This window comes from Accipiter gentilis, chromosome 15, assembly GCF_929443795.1.
Source record: "Accipiter gentilis chromosome 15, bAccGen1.1, whole genome shotgun sequence".
Taxonomy (NCBI): Eukaryota; Metazoa; Chordata; class Aves; order Accipitriformes; family Accipitridae; genus Astur; species Astur gentilis.
The window spans coordinates 20,930,726-20,950,095 of record NC_064894.1 but is presented as its reverse complement, the minus strand read 5'-3'; the positions used below and the strand labels follow the sequence as shown (position 1 = coordinate 20,950,095).

Below are 19,370 nucleotides of genomic sequence, written 5' to 3'. Positions count from 1 at the left end.
AACAATACTGCCTTGAGCAAATAGGTGTGTGTGGCTTGGCTGTGATTAAAGTTTCTAACAAAATGTTCTGGAATATTAATAGAAGAAAGAAACCAAAACACTCTTTAGATAGATTTTAATAAATTTATGGAGATGACTGTATGAAATAGTTACCTACGAAGAGAAATCAAGCCCACAAGGTCCCTTTTGCAGTGTGTTCCTAGGCTTCCTGAAGTATATTGTTAGTAACATGTTTTCCTTTTGATCTTTGTTAAGAACATATTAGTGCCAGGCACTATGTGTGCCTGAATAGCACTCATTTTTGGGACTAAAAGCTTGCAAATGCAAGTCTTAAACCCTCTGGTCTTGGACTAAATCAAGCAGACTCTCTAGTTCAGAGAGGTACAATTCACAAAGTTATCCCCCTTCGAAGATTTCAACTTAGGAACATGAAGTTGGGGCCCCTCCTTCACCAGAATACTACTTCTTCCTCATCCCCGTGTCCTTTATCTCTTCAATTTTCTTCTCCTAAGTCTCTGGCTTCTTGAATGAGTTACCAGCTTCCATGACACTTAATCCTTCCCCTCTTACATGTGTTTTCTACCTCCTGGTGTTTCACAGCCTGCTTAGACAACCTTTCTGTGCTTCCCTGTGTCTCTTCCCAAGCTGAAACATCCCCTCTAGGATGGCCCAATGAAGTGCCTAGTGCTTTTAGTCCATACACTGCAGTGCGGGAGCTTGTTTCCCCGTTGGGATTAGTGTTGGCAAACAGCGGTTGCAAGCCAGCAGCTGTCCCAATTCACAGTACAGTGCAGGTGGGTGCCCAGTTGCTGCCAGCCAGTACTGACCACCTACCACCTCTGCTCGTGCTCCCTTATCGCTGCATCTTTTAGACCTGCCTGCAGCAGCCTTTCAGCCAGTCTCTCCTCCCCTGTAGCTCTAACCTCTTTTCCTCTCCCATCACTATGTACCCTCCCATGAAGAGGGGCATCTAAACCAGGAGTCTCCGTTGCTGCCCTCGGGTGTCTGAGCTGGCACCCGTGACAGCAACCTGTCCATCATACGTCACGATCGGTGCGGCAAGGCAGGCCACACAAATCCATTCACCAACCAACACAGTGACATAAAAAAACAGTACCTCTAGCTAAAAAAAAAATTCAGTTCCCAGCGCTTTGAAGTCCATTTCATGGCATATTGTGCTGCAACATTTGTTTGCAGCTCTCAACAGCACTTACACCCTTATTGTACCGGTACCAGACCATAGCCCAGGCTATAAAAAGGGACACAGGACCAGGCAAAGCCGCCTGGCTAGGTTCCTGCTGCTTCCTCTGAATGCCCTGCACTGCTGAGCTAAAGACAGCTTTTATTGCTGTTCAACAGCGAGCATGGGAGGATGCCCATGCTGGGTGGGAAAAATCTTCCTCCTGTTTACAAAAAAAAAAGGTTAGCTTGGAATCCTTTAATTACATCTGGACATTAGTCAAGCAAAGGTGTGGTGAGCTAATTAAGACGATGGTGAGTGTTTTTGATTCCCTGCCTCTTTCTAACATTCCTGTAATTGCATATCTTCTGCTTTATTTGAGAGAAACATACTGAAAAATAATAAACTTAAATAAACCTTTTTTGCTCCTCTTTTTTTCTTGTTTCCTGCTCTCTCTAGTGGCATTGTGGGCACCAGTTTAACATGAAGTATGACTGCCGTATAACCCTAGCAATGATTTTTAGACACGCTGTGCACACCTCTTCATCCTTTTCCAGTTGGTAATCTCCTGTACGAGTCCAGTGGCATTGCTCTCAGTATTCTGTGGGGCAGAGCTGAAGGGGGGGCCCCTGCGACGCCCCAGGTAGGCTACAAAGCCTATTCCCCATAGCAGCTTTCCAGACAGATTAGTTCCTAGGTGAATCATGAAAGTGATGACAAAGTGACTAGCACTATGTAAGGAAAAGCTACAATGACATCATAGTAACTATTATGTGCCTGATGCCTGAAAACTGAGAAATGCAGGAATAGAGAAGTAGCAGCAGTCAGGTTAAAGTTAACTTTGAATTTCTCCTTACTATGAGTCTGTTAAGGAGGGGGAGGGAAAAACACATATATGCAAACTGCACAAACGGCAACATCGGATTGCAGTTGTATTAAAAAAACATCTTACAGCAAAAGCTCTTAAAAATTTTCTTCTCAAAAGTAACTTTTCCACTATACAGTGTTCTTCAGTTTCTCTTTACCTGAAGAAAAAATTTTGCACCACCAAACATTTAAGCAGATTTAAGCTCATATGCTAAAGCTCCAGCTTTTGTTTCATTCAGGAAACACTGAAGTTATCTGGACTCACTGTGTGCTAAGGTTACACCTACCCCCTGCTGTGGCTATGCTGCAATGCCATAAAACTTTCAACTCTATCATTTCAGCAAATTGTTTTTCAAGGCAGCTGTACAAAATGTTTGTATAGGCAGGGGTTTTTTTTCCTTTTTTTTTTTTTTTTTTTTTTTTCTCCCCTTTTTTTTTAATCTCTAGACCTTCCCGCTCCCTGGAATTCCTCTACTTCTGTAACAAGGGGTTTTGAGGATCTAATTATCCGTCATAGAAACTTTACTGTTTATAGCTCTGGAGCCATGACTTGGCACTGGTAGCAGCTGCACAAAGCTCTGCTTAGAGACACCCCTCACAACTGCTGTATCTACAGGTAAGCTAGGGTGTTAAGCTACTTCACGAATTGCTGAGGGGCCCAGAGTCAGCTACTTCAAAGTGGTTTTCTAATATGAAGACAGCAGAAGTCTCTTAGATACCCTCTTGCAAAGCTTGAGGCACTCTTGCTTACATCCTGAAGCTGCCTGACCACGCTGGTTCCCAAGCTCTCACCTCTAGCTTGGTGAAATTCCAGCCTTAGTTAAGAGGAGGGCAGAAAGAGCATCAGGTATATGGTCCCCCAAAAAGCAAAACAGCTGGGAGTAGGAGCAGGGCAGAAGCCTTGTTGGGCCTGTCTTGAACCTAGTAAGCCAGAAATTTAAGTATCTGCCTAGGAGTTTTGTTTTCAAGTCTTTACAACCTTTTCAAAGATGGGTCTCAACTACTAACATAAAGTTATAAATGCCATGCAGAATCGATGTCCACTTGTCTGGTTTGTACCTCCTCTATTGTTTATTTCACTGCATAGTTATTCTACGCTCAGGAATCTACCAACAGAAGAAACTCTGAAGGACCTGCGTCAGAACAGTCAGTTGCTCTGATCATCTGAATGCTCATTTAAAGGATGCTGGAGACTGGAATCAGAGTCCTGCTTTAAAAAAAAGTAGTGCAGGTGTAAGGACAATTCCCCTTAATCTACCCCTCCTCTAGCTGCTTAGGAAACATGGAGTGGGTACCTTTGCTTTGATCCAGTTTTTCCATCAGATTTCTCTTAACGTCAGGGGAAATTTTAAGAGAAAGATTGCCAAGCATAAGCAGGGATCTTCCTGTGGGCCAGAAGTCAGTCCAGATTAATCTCCAAGGGAGAGCGAAATTCTCTGCTCCTTCTCTTCTGTGAGTAACACTCCAAGGCTCTTCGTGTCCCTCCAGGAATGCTCTCCATAGTCAGGATTTTATCTCAAACTCTGGGCAAAATACACGGACCTTTACTTTTAGAAACAGCAAGTGGTAGGTCTGGGTTCGGGATGTGACTGCAAGTCAAAGAGCAGGTATTCCAAGTACATATCCAGGTATTCCAACTTGGATAATGGATAACCTCACTGAGAGCTCTGGTCAGCAAGCTGCTGTAAGACAAGATGCGCATAGTGCCAGTATGATTAGAGCACACCTAAATTATTGAACGAGACAACGGTGAAAATAGCCTGTTAGGATCTCCACTTCATCATCACCCACTAACAGAAAAAGCAACTTCCTTGAAGACTGTTCTATGAAAAAAAACCCATATAGCATCAGACTAGAAACAAGCTGTGCCTTGATTTTCAATATTTAAATTAAAAAAATTCATTTTACTTTTAGAATTTTAGTTGTGCCATTTTTAATTGTGTACCATTTTAATCGTGTGGGAAAGGTTTTGGAATAGTTCGCCTCGGCGTGTAGAAAATTCACCAATTCATTTGCAATTTTTAGTAATAAGGTGATTTTTTTTATATAGGTGACAGTACAGTCTAAAGACAACATGTAATTGAGGAAGATTCTGTATGTTACCATATCAGACTACATCTCACTCACTTTCCCCACCCTACACTTTTTACATCTGTGTACGCTGTAGACTATGACTGAAAGCGAACGTGATGCAAAAACAAATCTACAAACTTAATCTTTCATACTTTTTCAACTTTCGAAAAATGGAAAATACAACATTCAAAACAGGTTATTTGTTGTTTAGTAGGTCTTCCAGTCTACCAACATTATGGTTTGGAAATTTGTTTCAAATTACTATTCTGTTGCATGACTGTCCACGAAGGAATGGGTGGTATTACTCTTATGAGAGTTACACTGAAGAAGATAATTTCTTACTTAGTAAGTATTCATTTTAAGTGTTGATTATAAAGAACAGTGATGAAGGAAGAAGAAAATAACTACTCAAGGACTACTAGGCACCTTTCCCCAGAAGAAATCTGGAATTCATTATTCTTAAAATGGATGTAACCAGAGTAATCTGCATGATTTGTAGATCTGGAGGTTATTTCACTTCCTGCATCAGTTTACTAGAAGTAAGGATTTTTTATTTATTTTTTTTTAAATGAACTATCTATATGTTACTCCTTTGTTTCCTTTTGTATTTACCTGTTGGTAAACAGATCCTTGATACCTTTGTTCCATTACAGCTTGTCTGATTGTTGCCATTACAAAAGTCTACACTCCAGAAGGAAACAAAGCCCTTCAGCAGCCATGCAATTTTCACATGGAAGTTCAGGTTAGTTCTTTAATGGGCCAGATACCTTCTACACCCTCTGGGGAAGGAAGAAAGCAGCTCCACAGGCATAAGATACGTAATTTCAACTTAGTGTTTTTAATATCAGTTAGAAATGGTTCTTAATAACACAGACATGTTTACTTAATCATTCACTTTGCCTTAATTATACAGCAACAAGCTGTCGTGATTCCATCCTGCGTAACTGCATATGGCCTTCTTAAAATGGATTGTTATTTTTGCAAAATAGAATTAACTGCAGGAATACATTTTTAGACCAACCCCACAGCCTTCTTGCTTTAACTGACTAGCAAGTCCTGTGTTATGAGAAAGAAGCAGATTTCTGATGCTGAAAGACACCATGATCGTGCCTCTTCACTTCTTCTAGCTGGATCATTGGGAATTTTACTTGGTTTTCAAACCATTTGGCTACAGTGAGAAGCTGCTTCTCCTGGAATGAACGTCCAATGAACTGAAGCCCAACTGGCAAGCCTCTCTCTGAAAGAGCTGTAGGAACATTTATGGCTGGCAGTCCTGAAAGAAAAAAAGATACACATGCAAAGAATTACTATTAAACAAATCCAATTGGAGTGATTTTTGTAACAATTCTAAGAGAAACAGAAAAAAAATTACGCGGAGGAAAAAGACTAGCTAAAATAATTTGAGTCAATGAACTAAGGATACTGCTAGGTGATCACCTATCTAATTACAGTGATTTAAGGAGTCAGCATCCTCTGAAAAGATAAACAACTCTCCCTAAAAAGAGACTTCAGTCTCTGGAACTTGAATGGATTCATCTTATCTGCAGCCCGCACGCAGCTCCAAGGTGCCCCACTTTAAAATCTAGTCTTACATTTTAAAGCATTTAATAAATAAACTATCCTTATACCTGCTTATCATTGTAAGACTTACAACACAGGGGTGAAATATTTTGATTCCTGAAGAGAATGGACATTAAAAATGACTAGGCAGGGGAAAACATAGTTGAATTCCTGTCCGTACTCACCAGCCATGTTTGCAGCCTGTGTCAGGATGTCATCTTGCGTGCTGCGGGTTCTGTTGTCTTCTTTGATGAATTCCATATATGGTACTGCATCACTCAGAGTGGTAGGAGTGAGTAAAATATCAACACCACTCCTGAAAACCTTCACAAAGTCATTGGCAATGAGACGTCTGACTTTCTGTGCCTTGATAAAGTAATTCTCATAGTTCCTAAAACGAAATATGGACATGAGGGCCTGACACTTTAATTTCAAAAATACAGAACTTTATTTCTTAATTACTGTAAAAAAGACAAGGCCAGTATTTCTTCTGGTTAAAAGACTAACACTGGTACTTGAGTTTTTGATATACTGGAAGCTTAGTCATCAAACATGGTGTTTATGCTCTCATAGCAACGAAGATGTCAGCGAAGGAAGAGGTGAGAGCATACTGCTGAAGAAAGGTGAAGGGAAAACAAAACCCTAGTTTACAATAATTAACTAAAAATCAAAACAACACTTTTATGACTGTTCTGAAACTAACCAGTGTATTAAATTTCACTGCAGGGCAGCACAGCAAAGCCTAGAAACAATACAGAACTAAGCAGGCCTGGAAAATAGGCATTAATCGTTTAGGATTCAACCCAGCAAGATACTTAAAGCATGTGAAAAAACTCTCATCATCTATGGAGGACTCAAAATGGACTTAAAATTATGTATGTGTTTGTAGTATGTTTCTCTGTAGAATACTATAAAGACCTTATATTTCTGTAACCTTTTTTTCCTCAGGTAAACATGTGGTCTATGGATTTGTAAACAGTTTTAACACAACCCTGAAGCAGAAACAAATTAGTCAACTTTATGTCTACTGTTCCTTTTAACTTCATATGCAGAACTGGTAAATGTGGAATCCTTAAATTCAGAGAAGTTCAGTTTCAAAAGTAATTACCGTGTAAACCCACAGTTATTAAAAAAAAGGGGGGGATGGAGGTATTAAAAACTGCTACATGCCAAAATGTTTGTAGATAAACCAACTGAAACTGCCCCAAAGCCACTTTGTTAGAGTAATCTAAAGATTTAAGTTTCTGAAAAACTGCAGTGAAAATGGTTATAATCAATAATAGACTGCAGATTCAAGTTAAGAATTTATGTCATGGGAATTACCCCTTTTTCTACAATCATTTCTGAAATCATCCTAAGTGTTAATTTCAGAAAGTCCCTAAGCACCACATCTACACATCTTTTAAATACCTCCACAGGTGGTGACTCAACCACTTCCCTGGGCAGCCTGTTCCAATGCTTGACAACCCTTTCAGTGAAGAAATTTTTCCTAATATCCAACCTAAACCTCCCCTGGTGCAACTTGAGGCCATTTCCTCTTGTCCTATCACTAGTTACTTGTGGGAAGAGACCGACCCCCACCTCACTACAACCTCCTTTCAGGTAGTTGTAGAGAGCGACCAGGTCTCCCCTCAGCCTCCTCTTCTCCAGGCTGAACAACCCCAGTTCCCTCAGCCGCTCCTCGTAGGACTTGTGCTCTAGACCCTTCACCAACTTGGTTGCCCTTCTCTGGACACGCTCCAGCACCTCCATGTCTTTCTTGTAGCGAGGGGTCCAAAACTGAACACAGCATTCGAGGTGCAGCCTCACCAGTACCGAGTACAGGGGGACAATCACCTCCCTGCTCCTGCTGGCCACACTATTTCTGATACAGGCCAGGATGTCGTTGGCCTTCTTGGCCACCTGGGCACACTGCTGGCTCATATTCAGCCGGCTGTTGACCAACACCCCCAGGTCCTTTTCTGCTGGGCATCTTTCCAGCCACTCTTCCCCAAACCTGTAGCGCTGCATGGGGTTGTTGTGACCCAAGTGCAGGACCCGGCACTTGGCCTTGTTGAACCTCATTCAGTTGGCCTTGGCCCATGGATCCAGCCTGTCCAGATCCCTCTGTAGAGCCTCCCTACCCTCGAGCAGATCAACACCTCTGCTCAACCTGGTGTCACCTGCAAACTTACTGAGGGTGCACTCGATCCCCTCATCCAGGTCATTGACAAAGATATTAAACAGAACTTCTGAAAAATCACCTAGTTATTTTACAGATTCTGAAAGCAAGTTAAAAATAATCTGCAAAATGAAAAATTTGCAGGAGACACAGATGGTTTTTCTCTACTATTTATTCTAAGAATGCTTTCTGAGCCCTAGGTTTTGTTCTTCAAAAGTAATTTACTGTGGACAGGAACAGGACTCTCTGTTTAATCTTAATGGAAGCCAATTGTATATTCCTTCACAGAAGGCTGAACTACATGAATTTTAAGGCAGCATTAGGAAAGCTGATCTGGAGAATTGTAACCAGAAGGAGCACACTTGGCAGTAATATCGGCATTCCACAAAAGCTGGTTGTTACATACTGACTGACAACATTCCTGTCTCTGAGAGCAACTAGAAGTCACATCTGATGAATACTCTTACTGACAGAGCTCTTTCTGTAGTGCACTTGCTTCAAGACTGATTACACGACTAATATTTCTGTTAGTATCTGAACAAATCAAGATAGAGAAAAACAGCACTTTTACTAACATAAACTAGGACTGTTGCATTAGGACTGAAAACTAAGAAAAAAAGTCAAATTGATCCATCCACCAGCTTCTCTACATGAGCCGGATAAAAACTTGTCTTCTGTAAAGATACCAGTTCAGTACCTTTGCCAATGCCTTCCTCTCCCTGTATACTGAGGCAAAGAGCTGTAGTTAATTTAATTGCCCTATCTTCTGGTTTTCTCTAGAAGACCTCACTAGAATGTACCAGCAGCTTTTCTATGCGGTTTTAATGAGATTAACAGCTACAGAACTTTTAACACTACAACAGTAATGGCTTCAGTATGATTTCAATGTCATACCATAGGATAGTTGTTTTGCTTAATTTAACTAATGGGTGCCAATAATACTCTGGTAGAGGGGGGAAAAAAATCACCAAGTTGTCTTACTTATTTAATTCAGGAGGCTCACTGGTAAGACTAAGGGAAAACACTTTCATCCACTATTAACAGTTCACTCGGTATTATATAGCTAAAGCAATAATAAGAATACAAGTAGCTACCAGGGTAAGGACAAATTTTTTTTCATGCCATGATGAACAGTTAATCACCATTTGCTTAAGGAATTGCTAACTTGGCAAATTTGAGTTTCAAGATGTTCTGCTTACTGTTTCAACAAGAAATAGTTTCCTGATAGAATTCTTCCTCTTACAACATCATTAAAGCCTTCTCGTCGTGTTGCAGCATACATACTTTCTGTGGACTTGTTCATGTTGGAACGGTGTCCTGAAAAGAAAAAGCAATTTGGAAATTAATATTTTTTGTAATCCCTAAGATTTAACAGCATAAGTTAATGTTATACATAGTAATACAAATAGGCCACCAATTGCTGGAGTCTGACATGTTACTGTTCTGGGAAAAACAACACAGCATATTCTTGTTTAATTATAGAATATTAAACAGATTTTAAGCCCAGACACTCACATGTCTAGAAGTGAAATATACAAAATATGTACTTATTTAGACATTTTTATTTGGTCAGGGTTTTTACTCTATTCCATCTTGGAGAAACAACGCTGAGTATTCAACCATATCTATTAAAACTAATACTTTTTAATCGCATCCAGCAATGTTTCTGTTGTCTGACAAAAAGGTTTTTTCAAAGTGCTTACCATATTCCAGTCCATCAAACCTGGCCATATTTGATGCCACTTCTGCTGTGCACAGCACATGATAGCAGACAATTGAGTAACGAGTGTGTGGTAGACTCACTTCAATTACTTTAGCACCTGCATTCTTAAAGAGGTCAGCAGCCTTTGACCAGAGTGCCAGAATTTCACTAGAAAGCCCTGGTGCATGATATTCCTTAGAGAAAAACAAGAAGGGGAGTGATTTTACATACTGTTTTACTTCTAGTGACAACCACAGTGCAAATACTCCTGTCTAAAAATACACTGAAACTATTACCTCACCATCATACGACTTAAAGTACTTATTAAAGCTTCTTGCATCTACTAACTACTATACAATCAAGCAGTATTAAATTAACAGGACTCAGCCTTCTTACGAATATTATGTTCATATCAGTAGGATAAACCCACATACCACAGACCATGGAATTTCAGCAATTTCTTATGGAGAAATTGCCCAGTTATCCACTTATTTGTCTATTCATGGAAACTATACTGCACTGCTCTGCAGTTCGTGGGTAGAAACTCTTCAGGTCTAAATCCTAATACTGGGGCTACTGTGAGTAGGAAAGGTAAAAAGAAATTATGGCCACAGCCTATCAGTGGCAATTGGCATGAAACAAACAAAACAACCTGTCAAAGAAGAACTACAATCAAGAGGTTGGGAGGAGACTTAGAAAAGCTACATTCCTGTTTAAGAGCTAAGTTAAAGATATTCTATTAAAACTCTCTGTTTTTGAAGATACTTGCTTTAGTTCTAACCCACAATATCAGGGTCATAATACTGTCTGATTTCTGAGTAGCTATGACCCATGTTTAATATATGCATGTATCTGTTTAGGATAATCTGTAGCAGTAGAAAACAATTTCCCAAAGGATATGAATAATTAACAAATACCACTATTTTAGATTTATCAAAATCTAAACAGTAGGCAACTAGTTAATTTTCTAGGCACACTTTTTCGGCATTTCACAGATCTTGAATAATTAATTGGTCAGTGGACATCTGTTTACCAAATTAAATCTTTTGGTATACCTGTTCTAGCACAGGTTCAAATACTGATAATCAAACCAATAAGTGTTATACGCATTGTCTCTTTGAAGGAAGAGCCTTTGCTAAATTATAATAGGCAATTAAAAATAGGCTGAAGTCCCAAATGTTGTGCCTAAATGACAAGTAACCTTATAGTTACAAACACGATTGAATTGCATGCATCAGAAGCCAGATTACAGTTGTCTTTAATACCTATTAGAGTTCTGCGAATCACAGCTCCTTGTGCCCCTCAATTGCCTTTAAAATTCTGCTTCATATTAACACAGTGCCATTTAGACAAGTATCTCAAAGCACTGCACAAACCAGTACTAACCTCATCGTATGAGAAGGCACTAAAAGCAACTTGCTTGAGACTATTCAGGTGACTGATGAAAGAGCAACAGAGAGAACCAAGAATTGAAGTTCCCTGTTTCCCCTGGAACTTCCCAACAGTGCTTCCCACAACGACAACAAAATATTTGAGATGAAGCATTAGCATATGCTCACTCCCAGTCACCTGCACAGGCAACAGAGCACATACTGCTCTTTTCCAGGAGCTGCTTGTACTATTTTTGCTGTTTTAAATCATGAGAGATGGGGAGGTGATGGGCAAAACACAAATATTTTTTGGTAGTTGTCGTATTTGCTGTTCCTGTCCAGAATTGTTGACAGGATTTAAATGTTACCTTCGGAATTCCTATCGAGAACTTGCTGACATCAGGCAAATTGGGTAGTTCAAATGGCTTAAAGTTGTCCTGAATTGTGGTAGAGTCTTTAGGATCATGTCCAGCAAGTGAACCTGAAATATGACATAACATATGAAGAACAGGAAAATGTACATTGGGTAGCCAGAATTCAATTTGTTTTGAGACAATGTTGTAAACAGAGATATGTTGTATACAAAGACATACGAAGTAGTAATACCTAACACAACTGCTGCGTCATCCACACATCTGGTTAGGATTCCAGGCACATCCATGGAGTTCACTAGAGGAATGAGACCATGGCGAGAGATCAGTCCATACGTTGGCTTTAAACCTACTACACCACAGTGAGCAGCAGGGTTTCGGGTAGATCCTCCTGTGTCTGACCCTAAAGCTCTATGATTTCAAAAGGATTATCATTAGTACAATAATTCAGAACATTTCAAATAATAAAAATGTATGGTTTTAAGATGCAAGGATTTAAAAATGTGTGAATTCTTCCAGATTAGAAGTCATAATGGCACAGCCTAAATTTCAGTCTGCTCCCTCTGACGGCTATTTTTTATATGTTCCTTTCTTTTTCTTAGGTCCTCTGAATTAGGCATCAGGAGAACCCAGTTCTCTCCACAAAGCAGAAGTACATAGGTAGAATTTAGGCCCTCCAAATACAGCCCTGAATATCTACTTCCGCCTTCTCTGTTGGTCTGTTCCAATTCTGTGGACTCTGAAAGATATGTCTCGTGATTTACAGTATGATTTTCAGACATTGGTATCTTATTCAGTAGCCAATACACTATGAAGCAGCATTTTCCAGTATACAAATAAATAGCAACACAGCACACATTTTGCCCCTAACAATAAGGCATACTTTTCAAAGTCTAGGATGTTTTTGCTGTTTCCAAACCTACAAAGCATAGCATCAGAACTCCCAGTTTAGAGTAGCTTAGGTGCATTTTTAGAACACAGTATTTTTTTTTTAAGTTGACTTCTTTTTTTTATTCTTTCACGCGTGAAACCTTTTTCTTTCTAAACTAAACTTTTTATTTCAAAAATTGTAATGGAATTGGAAATGCATATTGAAATGAAACCTGCTCTCCTCTTGTTTTTAATAACTTTAAGTCAAGCACCATTTAAAAAATAAGACAGCTTTCATCCAAATCTTTGCCAAAAATAAATTAAGCTTCAGAGAGAGGTATAATTTTTATTGAAGTGGGTATGTGACGTTTCCCATGGGCATCTGTTTCTGAGATGGCTGAACCAATTAAATTACTTTGCTGAAGTGGAATTTTTTCAAAGCTTTTGTGTTGATACAAAACATCTTCAATTTTGTAGCATTTCTGTACATCCAAATCTCAAATTGAAAAGACAAAGACTGGCAGCATTCCTGATGCTTGAAAGAAACTAATAGAGTGGATATACAATAGGTTGTAGGCAATAAAATAGCTGGACGAAAAGTATGCCCAATCTGATAAAGTGCTGAGCAGTGCAAAATGGGAGTTCAGCCCACCCAGCAACATAAGAGAAGGTGCCAGACCACATCAGTATCAGGCCATTGTGGCTCAGGACAACACCAGCAGTCCTTGGGAAGGGCTGCACTGAGCTCAGTTTCAACAGTATTAAAATGTTGAGTATACTACATCCTAGCAAAGGGCAACGAGATGAAGAGAGGTATCATTAAACAAAAAATGATCATAAAATAAATTGGGTTTTGTATATAAAAACATAATGTTTTTTAAAAGAAGCTGTAATCAACAATAGCAAAAATATTTTAACAGTAAAATTGACACTTATAATATAGTCTATGGGTAAACAAGGACAGAGTAACTAAAGAGCATTCTTAAACATCTTCCAGTTAAGAGCACAACTGAAATTATCTTCTATAAAATGTGCTGCACTATGTAGCTCTAAAACCTGCATAAAATGAAAGTTGTAAAGTTTTAAGAATAAGATTTCTTTTAACAGTTGGACGAGGAAGATAGTTTAGACAACTGATTTGTTAGTGTGTTGCTATTACATGCAGATAATAATTGTCGTAAAAAAAAAATAAATTCTGGCTTGTTTAAAATCCTTTTTAAAAAACAAAGCAAAACAAACCCCAAAAACCTAAAACTGTCTTCTAACTTTTTAAACCAGACAAGACTGTAAGTATCTGTGCATCCTTTTGTTAAGTCAGGGATTTGAAAGCTTTTAGATGCAAAGTCTCATGTATTATTACATAACCCTACTATGAAAACAAAGGAGGGGAGGAAAGATTACTATACTGTTACAAATTAAGGGATCTCCTCATCTGCTGACTTACATTTTCAGCATATGTTTGTGTAATGCCTTTAGTGAGCAAAAGGATGTGTCTGTCACAAACCCCATGTTAATTTTAAGAGAGTACGTGGGAATAACAATAAAACTGTAGTTCCTTTCCTGCCATTATCATTTCATTTCATGCAGTGCAAAGTGGTCATATTAGTACAGTCAAAATGAATAAGCCTAAATTTGCCTACATGGATTCATTCTGCCTTCATGATATGCCACAGATAAACTAGGGATGCTGAAATAAATTCTTACATGCTGGTGCAAGTAATCCTCCCATTTCAAATTAGATTATGAGAAAATTATAAAATTAAAACCTTGCAACATATTTTGAGACATTTAATAAAAAACAATTTTAAAAAGCCTCTTACGCAAAACATGTGAAAGATGACACAGCAGCCGCGCTGCCTCCTGAGCTCCCTCCCGTTATTACCCAGTTAGCATCTTTGTCCTCAGAATGGGATTTTGGGACAGATTTTTCCTTGTACTGTCTTGAATAACTCCAGGGATTTCTGACTGGTCCAAATACCCCATCTGTACTCCCAGATCTAAGATAATCAGACAGAACAAATACAGACAGAAGTGACAGATGACACACTGCATTTACCAAGTTTTTTTTCTTTATCCAATTCCTCATCCTTCATACTAGCAAAATCATTTTCCACACAAAAAGACTGGTGTACATATATCCTTGTGCAGTCAACTTCAACAATGTTATACAGAATTGTAAAGTTTATAGGCCTTCATCTCTTTCTGACACAGAATCTGAACTTGTACCTCTATCTAACTTCCGCTAATACCACTGAAAAGAATGTAATCACAAAAACATAAAACTGATTTACACTACATAACAGTAAAGCTGCACAACTGCTTCAAGACAAAGGTCTTCTGGTCTCCTAACCCTGCATTTGGAAAAGGCAAAAGAAGAAGACTGCAGCCTTGCGGAAACCCATGCTGCTGGGGCTGGTGCAGAAAAAGCCCTGCAATAGCAGGAACAAGCACTTCTCTGTAAATAACACGCTATTACTCACTCTGTAGCCCTCTCCTGAAGCCACAGTTTGCTGGTTCAGAGCACTAGACTGCCTTCTCAGGAAACTGTTTTCAGTCAGCTTGTGGTCAGCTAAGTGTGAACTGCCACCAGAAGGAGGGGATGGGGGTACTTTCCTCCTTCCTCACAACCTCCACCCCACGTTCCCCCTGACTCCAGGGTGCCGGTGTTATTAGCAAAATCATCAGACAGAGCGGGCATTTGACACAGCAGTTGAAAACTAACCTTATTGAGACATCGTTACTTTTGAGCTGGATCAGCTCCCTGATCAAGCTCACAGTGCAGCCGTGTTGGCGCTAGCACTGAGACCATGCAAATACACAGACCAGAGATGAGAGGCCAGGGGTGGGACAAGACTTTTTAAGAGAATCCTGTGCTTTAATGAGCTTAAACCACTTGTAACACTGCATAATCAGTTTTTTCTGTGCTTTTTCCCTGCTTTTCCTCTGAAGAGCGTCTCTTTGACACAGAAATTACTTTATCCAAAACAATACAGTCAAGGTATTTCCACTCCGTCCATGTGAATTCCCAATCAAACCTCTGTCTTCGGTTTAGGTAAAACAAAAACAAAACGAAATCACAACACTTATTGTTTCTCATAGGTAACTAAAATCCCAGACATTCCTTTCCAGACCCCGCAGTTGTGGTGACAGAGACTCCCATCCATAACGGCCCAATGTTGTTCCCTGCTATAGCTTGGCTGCCTTCACTTATTTGCTGGAGAATCAATTTGTGAGAGCATTTTCCAACGTGCTCCTGACAAAAAGTCACTAACATTAGCTTAGGCAATTTAAAGTGTTGCTCTAGATTAGCCTGTTTGCAGCAAATCAGGGAATACTCATACAAATTACTCCAGTGGCTGACTGGCAGAGGTAGCAACTGCCATCGGGGGCCTGATAATGAGCTAAGGCCAAAAACCACCAGTAAGAAGAAAGAAAAAGGCAGCAATTAACTGGTGGTATAACCAATTCTACTAATACACTACTGGATCTGGAAGAAGTCTGCTTGTCCTTGTCCTTCTGCAAAGGCTTCCTCCCCCTCAAACACAACTATAATCAAACACTATGTTCATAAAACTCAGCATTTATATAATTTACACAATAATATAAATGCTCAGTGAGAAATTTACACAACTCAATATACTCTTCATGGGCAAGCATTCATTATTGTCTAACCTCACAGAAAGAGGAGTTAAGGATTACAGGTAGGTTAGAACAGATGGTGTGTATTCCATTTAATGTGCAATCACACATTAAAAATAATAAACCTCACTCACCCCATTGCAAATTCATCTAGGTTTGTTTTTCCTAGAAGCACAGCTCCCTGATCCAGTAATTTCTGAACTACTGTAGCATTGTAAGGAGAAACATAACCTGAAAGCAATCAGAACAATTAAAAGAGTGATTGGTGGGATACAGCTGATTTTTCTACGTAGCTACTCTGAACACTTCAAAGTTGTCATTATTTGTGCGTAAGAATTGTCAGTTCACAGTGCCAAAGTTTTGCTTCAAGATAACATGAGTAATTTTCAAAATTCAGCGAAAGCAAACCAAATGCTGTACTGTTTGCAATGTCTTTTTTTTTTTTCTCCACAACTTACCATCCAGTAATTATGAATTATACATTTCTAGAGTGTGGACTTCACACAAACAAGTTACCACAAGGGTAGCAAATTACTGCATTCAGCCAATTTGCAGGAACTGTCTAAAATTAGAAGAAATAAGAAACAGCTCTTTACAGAAAAGTGCTAAGCTATCTTGAATTATCTCCCATGGCCACGAGATAAAGGAGCATATGGTTAACCACAAGCTGAAATACTAACTGGCTATCCTGTGTGCACTCTTCACCACTTAGACCTTAGAAAAACTAGGATGAGACCCATGACACTTGCATGAAATCCTAGGTAGCAACCAATTCCTTTTGTGAATATTGACAGGGGTTCCTCTACCTCCACCCTCAATCACAATGGATCTGAGAATGTGCTTTAAGGAAAAGCATTTCAGGTAGTACCACATATTTCAAAATGGCAAAATCATATTTTGTTTCTTCTGCTATTAAAAAAAACCATAATCAGATTAGGGTTCTGCTAATTTACTTGAGCTATCTTCCAGAAAACTTTTCAGTTTTACTTTGTGCAGAATAAAACAGATAAAAGAAATGTTTTCTACTTTTCCTTTTACTATGAAAACATTCTAATGCCTTGAAAATGTTCATGGCATGTTAATAGAAACAATGAGCTTAGGAAAACTCAAAAAATTAAAAAAGCCTTACAGAACATGTCTGTATATCAGGAATACAGAGAAAAGAATTGTTAATGTTTACTCTTCCTACAGCCGTATGAAAAAACTACTTAAGTCAACAATTGTCAACAGGACATAAAAAAAAAAAAGACTGTCTTTGGATTTTGCTAGAGAACAGCAGCAAACAGTACTGACTGCTCTCCTGTAGACCTAAAAGTAACGTGAAGCAATATGTGAACTATAGAACAATTCTTTTTTAGTGTATGGGCTATAATAAACACTGTGTTGTCAAAAGCATGTATCTATATGAATAAGGTAGATAATGTGCTTACACAAGAAAAAGATGCATTTGTAATACCAGATGACCTTGGCAGAAGAAATTAGATAAACATATTTTCTCAAATGAGTTCAGATCATTTTCTGAAAACGTTTAGATTTCTGTAAGACTCTACTCCATAAACCCTCTAAAGAGAAAAGCAAGAGCTCTGAAATGAGATCTGATTTTACTTTAAAAGCTCTACTGTACCTTTTAGCATGTTTGATGCACATGTTGTCTCAATGCCAGCTGTATTAAAGTTGTCCTTTACTGCAATAGGAATTCCATCTAAAACACCTAGTGGCTGACCTGCATTAGGAATTATTGCAAAGACAAGAGCGATTAAAGCAAAGCGTGCTACATGTAGCGTTTTCTTCATCAATTACAATTTATTTTACATGTCCCTTCAGGTATTCATTGGAAGCAAAACTGCTATCCACTTAGCATTTGATGATTGCCAGTTACATTTTCAAGAACGATCTGCCATTCTAACTCGAGCATTGAGCATTCTGCCCAGACCAGACTTGACCCTGCAGAGCAGAGCTCTGCAAACATGTCTAAGCCCATGAGACAGGCAGCTGCTTTCATATAGGTTAGCGATCCCAAAGGAGTGCTTACCTCTTCCAATGTGACCATGTGATGCTTATTTCAGGCATAGGTGCTGCCTAAATCCACTCCATCCCTAGGCTGGGAGCTATAAATTCTGCCTACCTCACATACACAACAGATATGATCTAAAAAAACTACTGAAGCAGAGAAAGTCTTCCCTATGTGATTGATTATCCACCATCCAGCAAAAAAAAAAAAAAAAAAAAAATTTAAAATGCTTATGTCAGAAAGCAAAACACTCTGGCTAGCAATTTTCTTAAGCGGTCAAGAGGACATCAAGTGTCACCCAGGAAGGAAAAAAAGTACCCTACCATGTGAAAATTTCCCTTTTCTGTCTTTCAGGAAATGGAAAGGAAAATGAGGATAGTCAGTTTCTAAATGCTGCGGATGACAGGATTTAATGCTGTTTTGTTCACCAACTCATAACTGCAATTAACAGAGTTGCTTTGTTTTCACTTGCTTTCTTAGTTTAAAACTTGAAGGTTTTAAACACAGCTGGATGTTTGTCCACCTCAGTCACCAGGCCCGCAGAAGACCACTGCACCTCCCTGCGCACGGTGACTGTTGGCTACCCAATTAAAATAAGCTGCTGAGGGAAAGAAGAAGCAACCAGTAGCGGTGCTGTTCAAGAAGCACAGAGCCTATTTAATCTGCAGCGCCGGCCTAGTTTGGTCCAGGTTTTGCTTTTGATTTTCGAACTGAACACGCTACCGAGTGCCAAGGATGTACCCGAGAGCACACACCCACTGAAGCCGCAGCCGCAGCCCTCATCCCCTCGTAGTCAAACGCGCAGCGCGTCCACCTGCTTCAGACGGAAAAGTTGCTTCACCTGACACAAAGAGCTCCTCCCCAACAGCTTTTTAAGGACTAATATCAAGTGGGAGCAAACATACCTCTTCGGTATCTTTTCTCCGATTCTTCCGCCTGCTTCAGAGCGGTTTCTTCCGCTACGGTAACGTAAGCGTTAAGAAACTTGGTGCTTTTGATGAGGGAAAGGCACCTCTGGCAGAGCTCCGTCGGAGTGACCTGTCCCTCCTTCAAGGCTGCCGAAACCTGAAAGCGCAATCCCCCTTTCCAGGCGGCCAGGTGACAGAGCCCGCTTCGGGCCGTGAAGGGGGTAAAGCCCGGTCCCCGCGGCCGCGTCGGGAAAGAGCCCGCGGGAAGGGCTCCCCCGGGCCCCGCCGCGCCTGATCCCCCGCCGCCCCGGGGAGGGGGAACGCGAGGGGATCACCGCGGCGGGACCGCTCGGCCCGGTCACCCTGCGAGCCCGCCCCGCCGCCGCCACCCCGCTCCTTGGGGGCTCGGCGCCACTCACCTCGCGGAGGGAGGCGCGCAGCATAGCGGCCCGCTCGCCGCCGCCGCCGCCGCTACACGCCCGCCGCCGCCACCCTTCTCCCGACGCGGCGGCTGGGCGCCGCCATCTTGCCGCAACACCGAGCGGCACCATTGGCAGGGCCGCCAAGAAGGCGGCCGCCCATTGGCCGCGGGTGCCGCCGGGGCGAGGGAGGAGGGTAGGCAGGCAGGCGGGCCGGCCGGCCGGCGCCGGGCCTCCGG

At 40.4% G+C, this 19,370-nt stretch overlaps 1 protein-coding gene across 2 annotated transcripts; it reads right to left on the bottom strand.

Annotated features, from left to right (window-relative positions):
* Window positions 1-4,935: 4,935 nt before the first annotated feature.
* On the bottom strand, window positions 4,936-19,262 carry QRSL1 (glutaminyl-tRNA amidotransferase subunit QRSL1). Of its 2 annotated transcripts, XM_049817700.1 has the most exons (11): window positions 19,132-19,262; window positions 18,710-18,869; window positions 17,418-17,516; window positions 15,928-16,024; window positions 13,975-14,151; window positions 11,520-11,695; window positions 11,282-11,394; window positions 9,545-9,737; window positions 9,041-9,158; window positions 5,866-6,071; window positions 4,936-5,393 (listed from the first exon to the last, which is right to left on the bottom strand). In XM_049817700.1, exons 1-11 carry the CDS (start codon window positions 19,153-19,155, stop codon window positions 5,182-5,184), a joined length of 1,575 nt encoding a protein of 524 aa, XP_049673657.1. In that variant the 5' UTR covers window positions 19,156-19,262; the 3' UTR covers window positions 4,936-5,181. The 2 variants fall into 2 exon arrangements, with proteins under 2 accessions (XP_049673657.1, XP_049673658.1); XM_049817701.1 differs by lacking the exon at window positions 13,975-14,151.
* Between the last annotated feature and the right edge of the window lie 108 nt (window positions 19,263-19,370).

Excerpts from the sequence above, each read along its gene's own strand:
- QRSL1 (XM_049817700.1), bottom strand. The coding sequence starts at position 19,155 with ATGCTGCGCGCCTCCCTCCGCGAG. Across the intron at positions 18,870-19,131 it reads TGCGCGCCTCCCTCCGCGAG|GTTTCGGCAGCCTTGAAGGA; the intron begins GTGAGTGGCGCC and ends TTGCGCTTTCAG. Across the intron at positions 14,152-15,927 it reads CTAGATGAATTTGCAATGGG|ATCTGGGAGTACAGATGGGG; the intron begins GTGAGTGAGGTT and ends TGATTATCTTAG.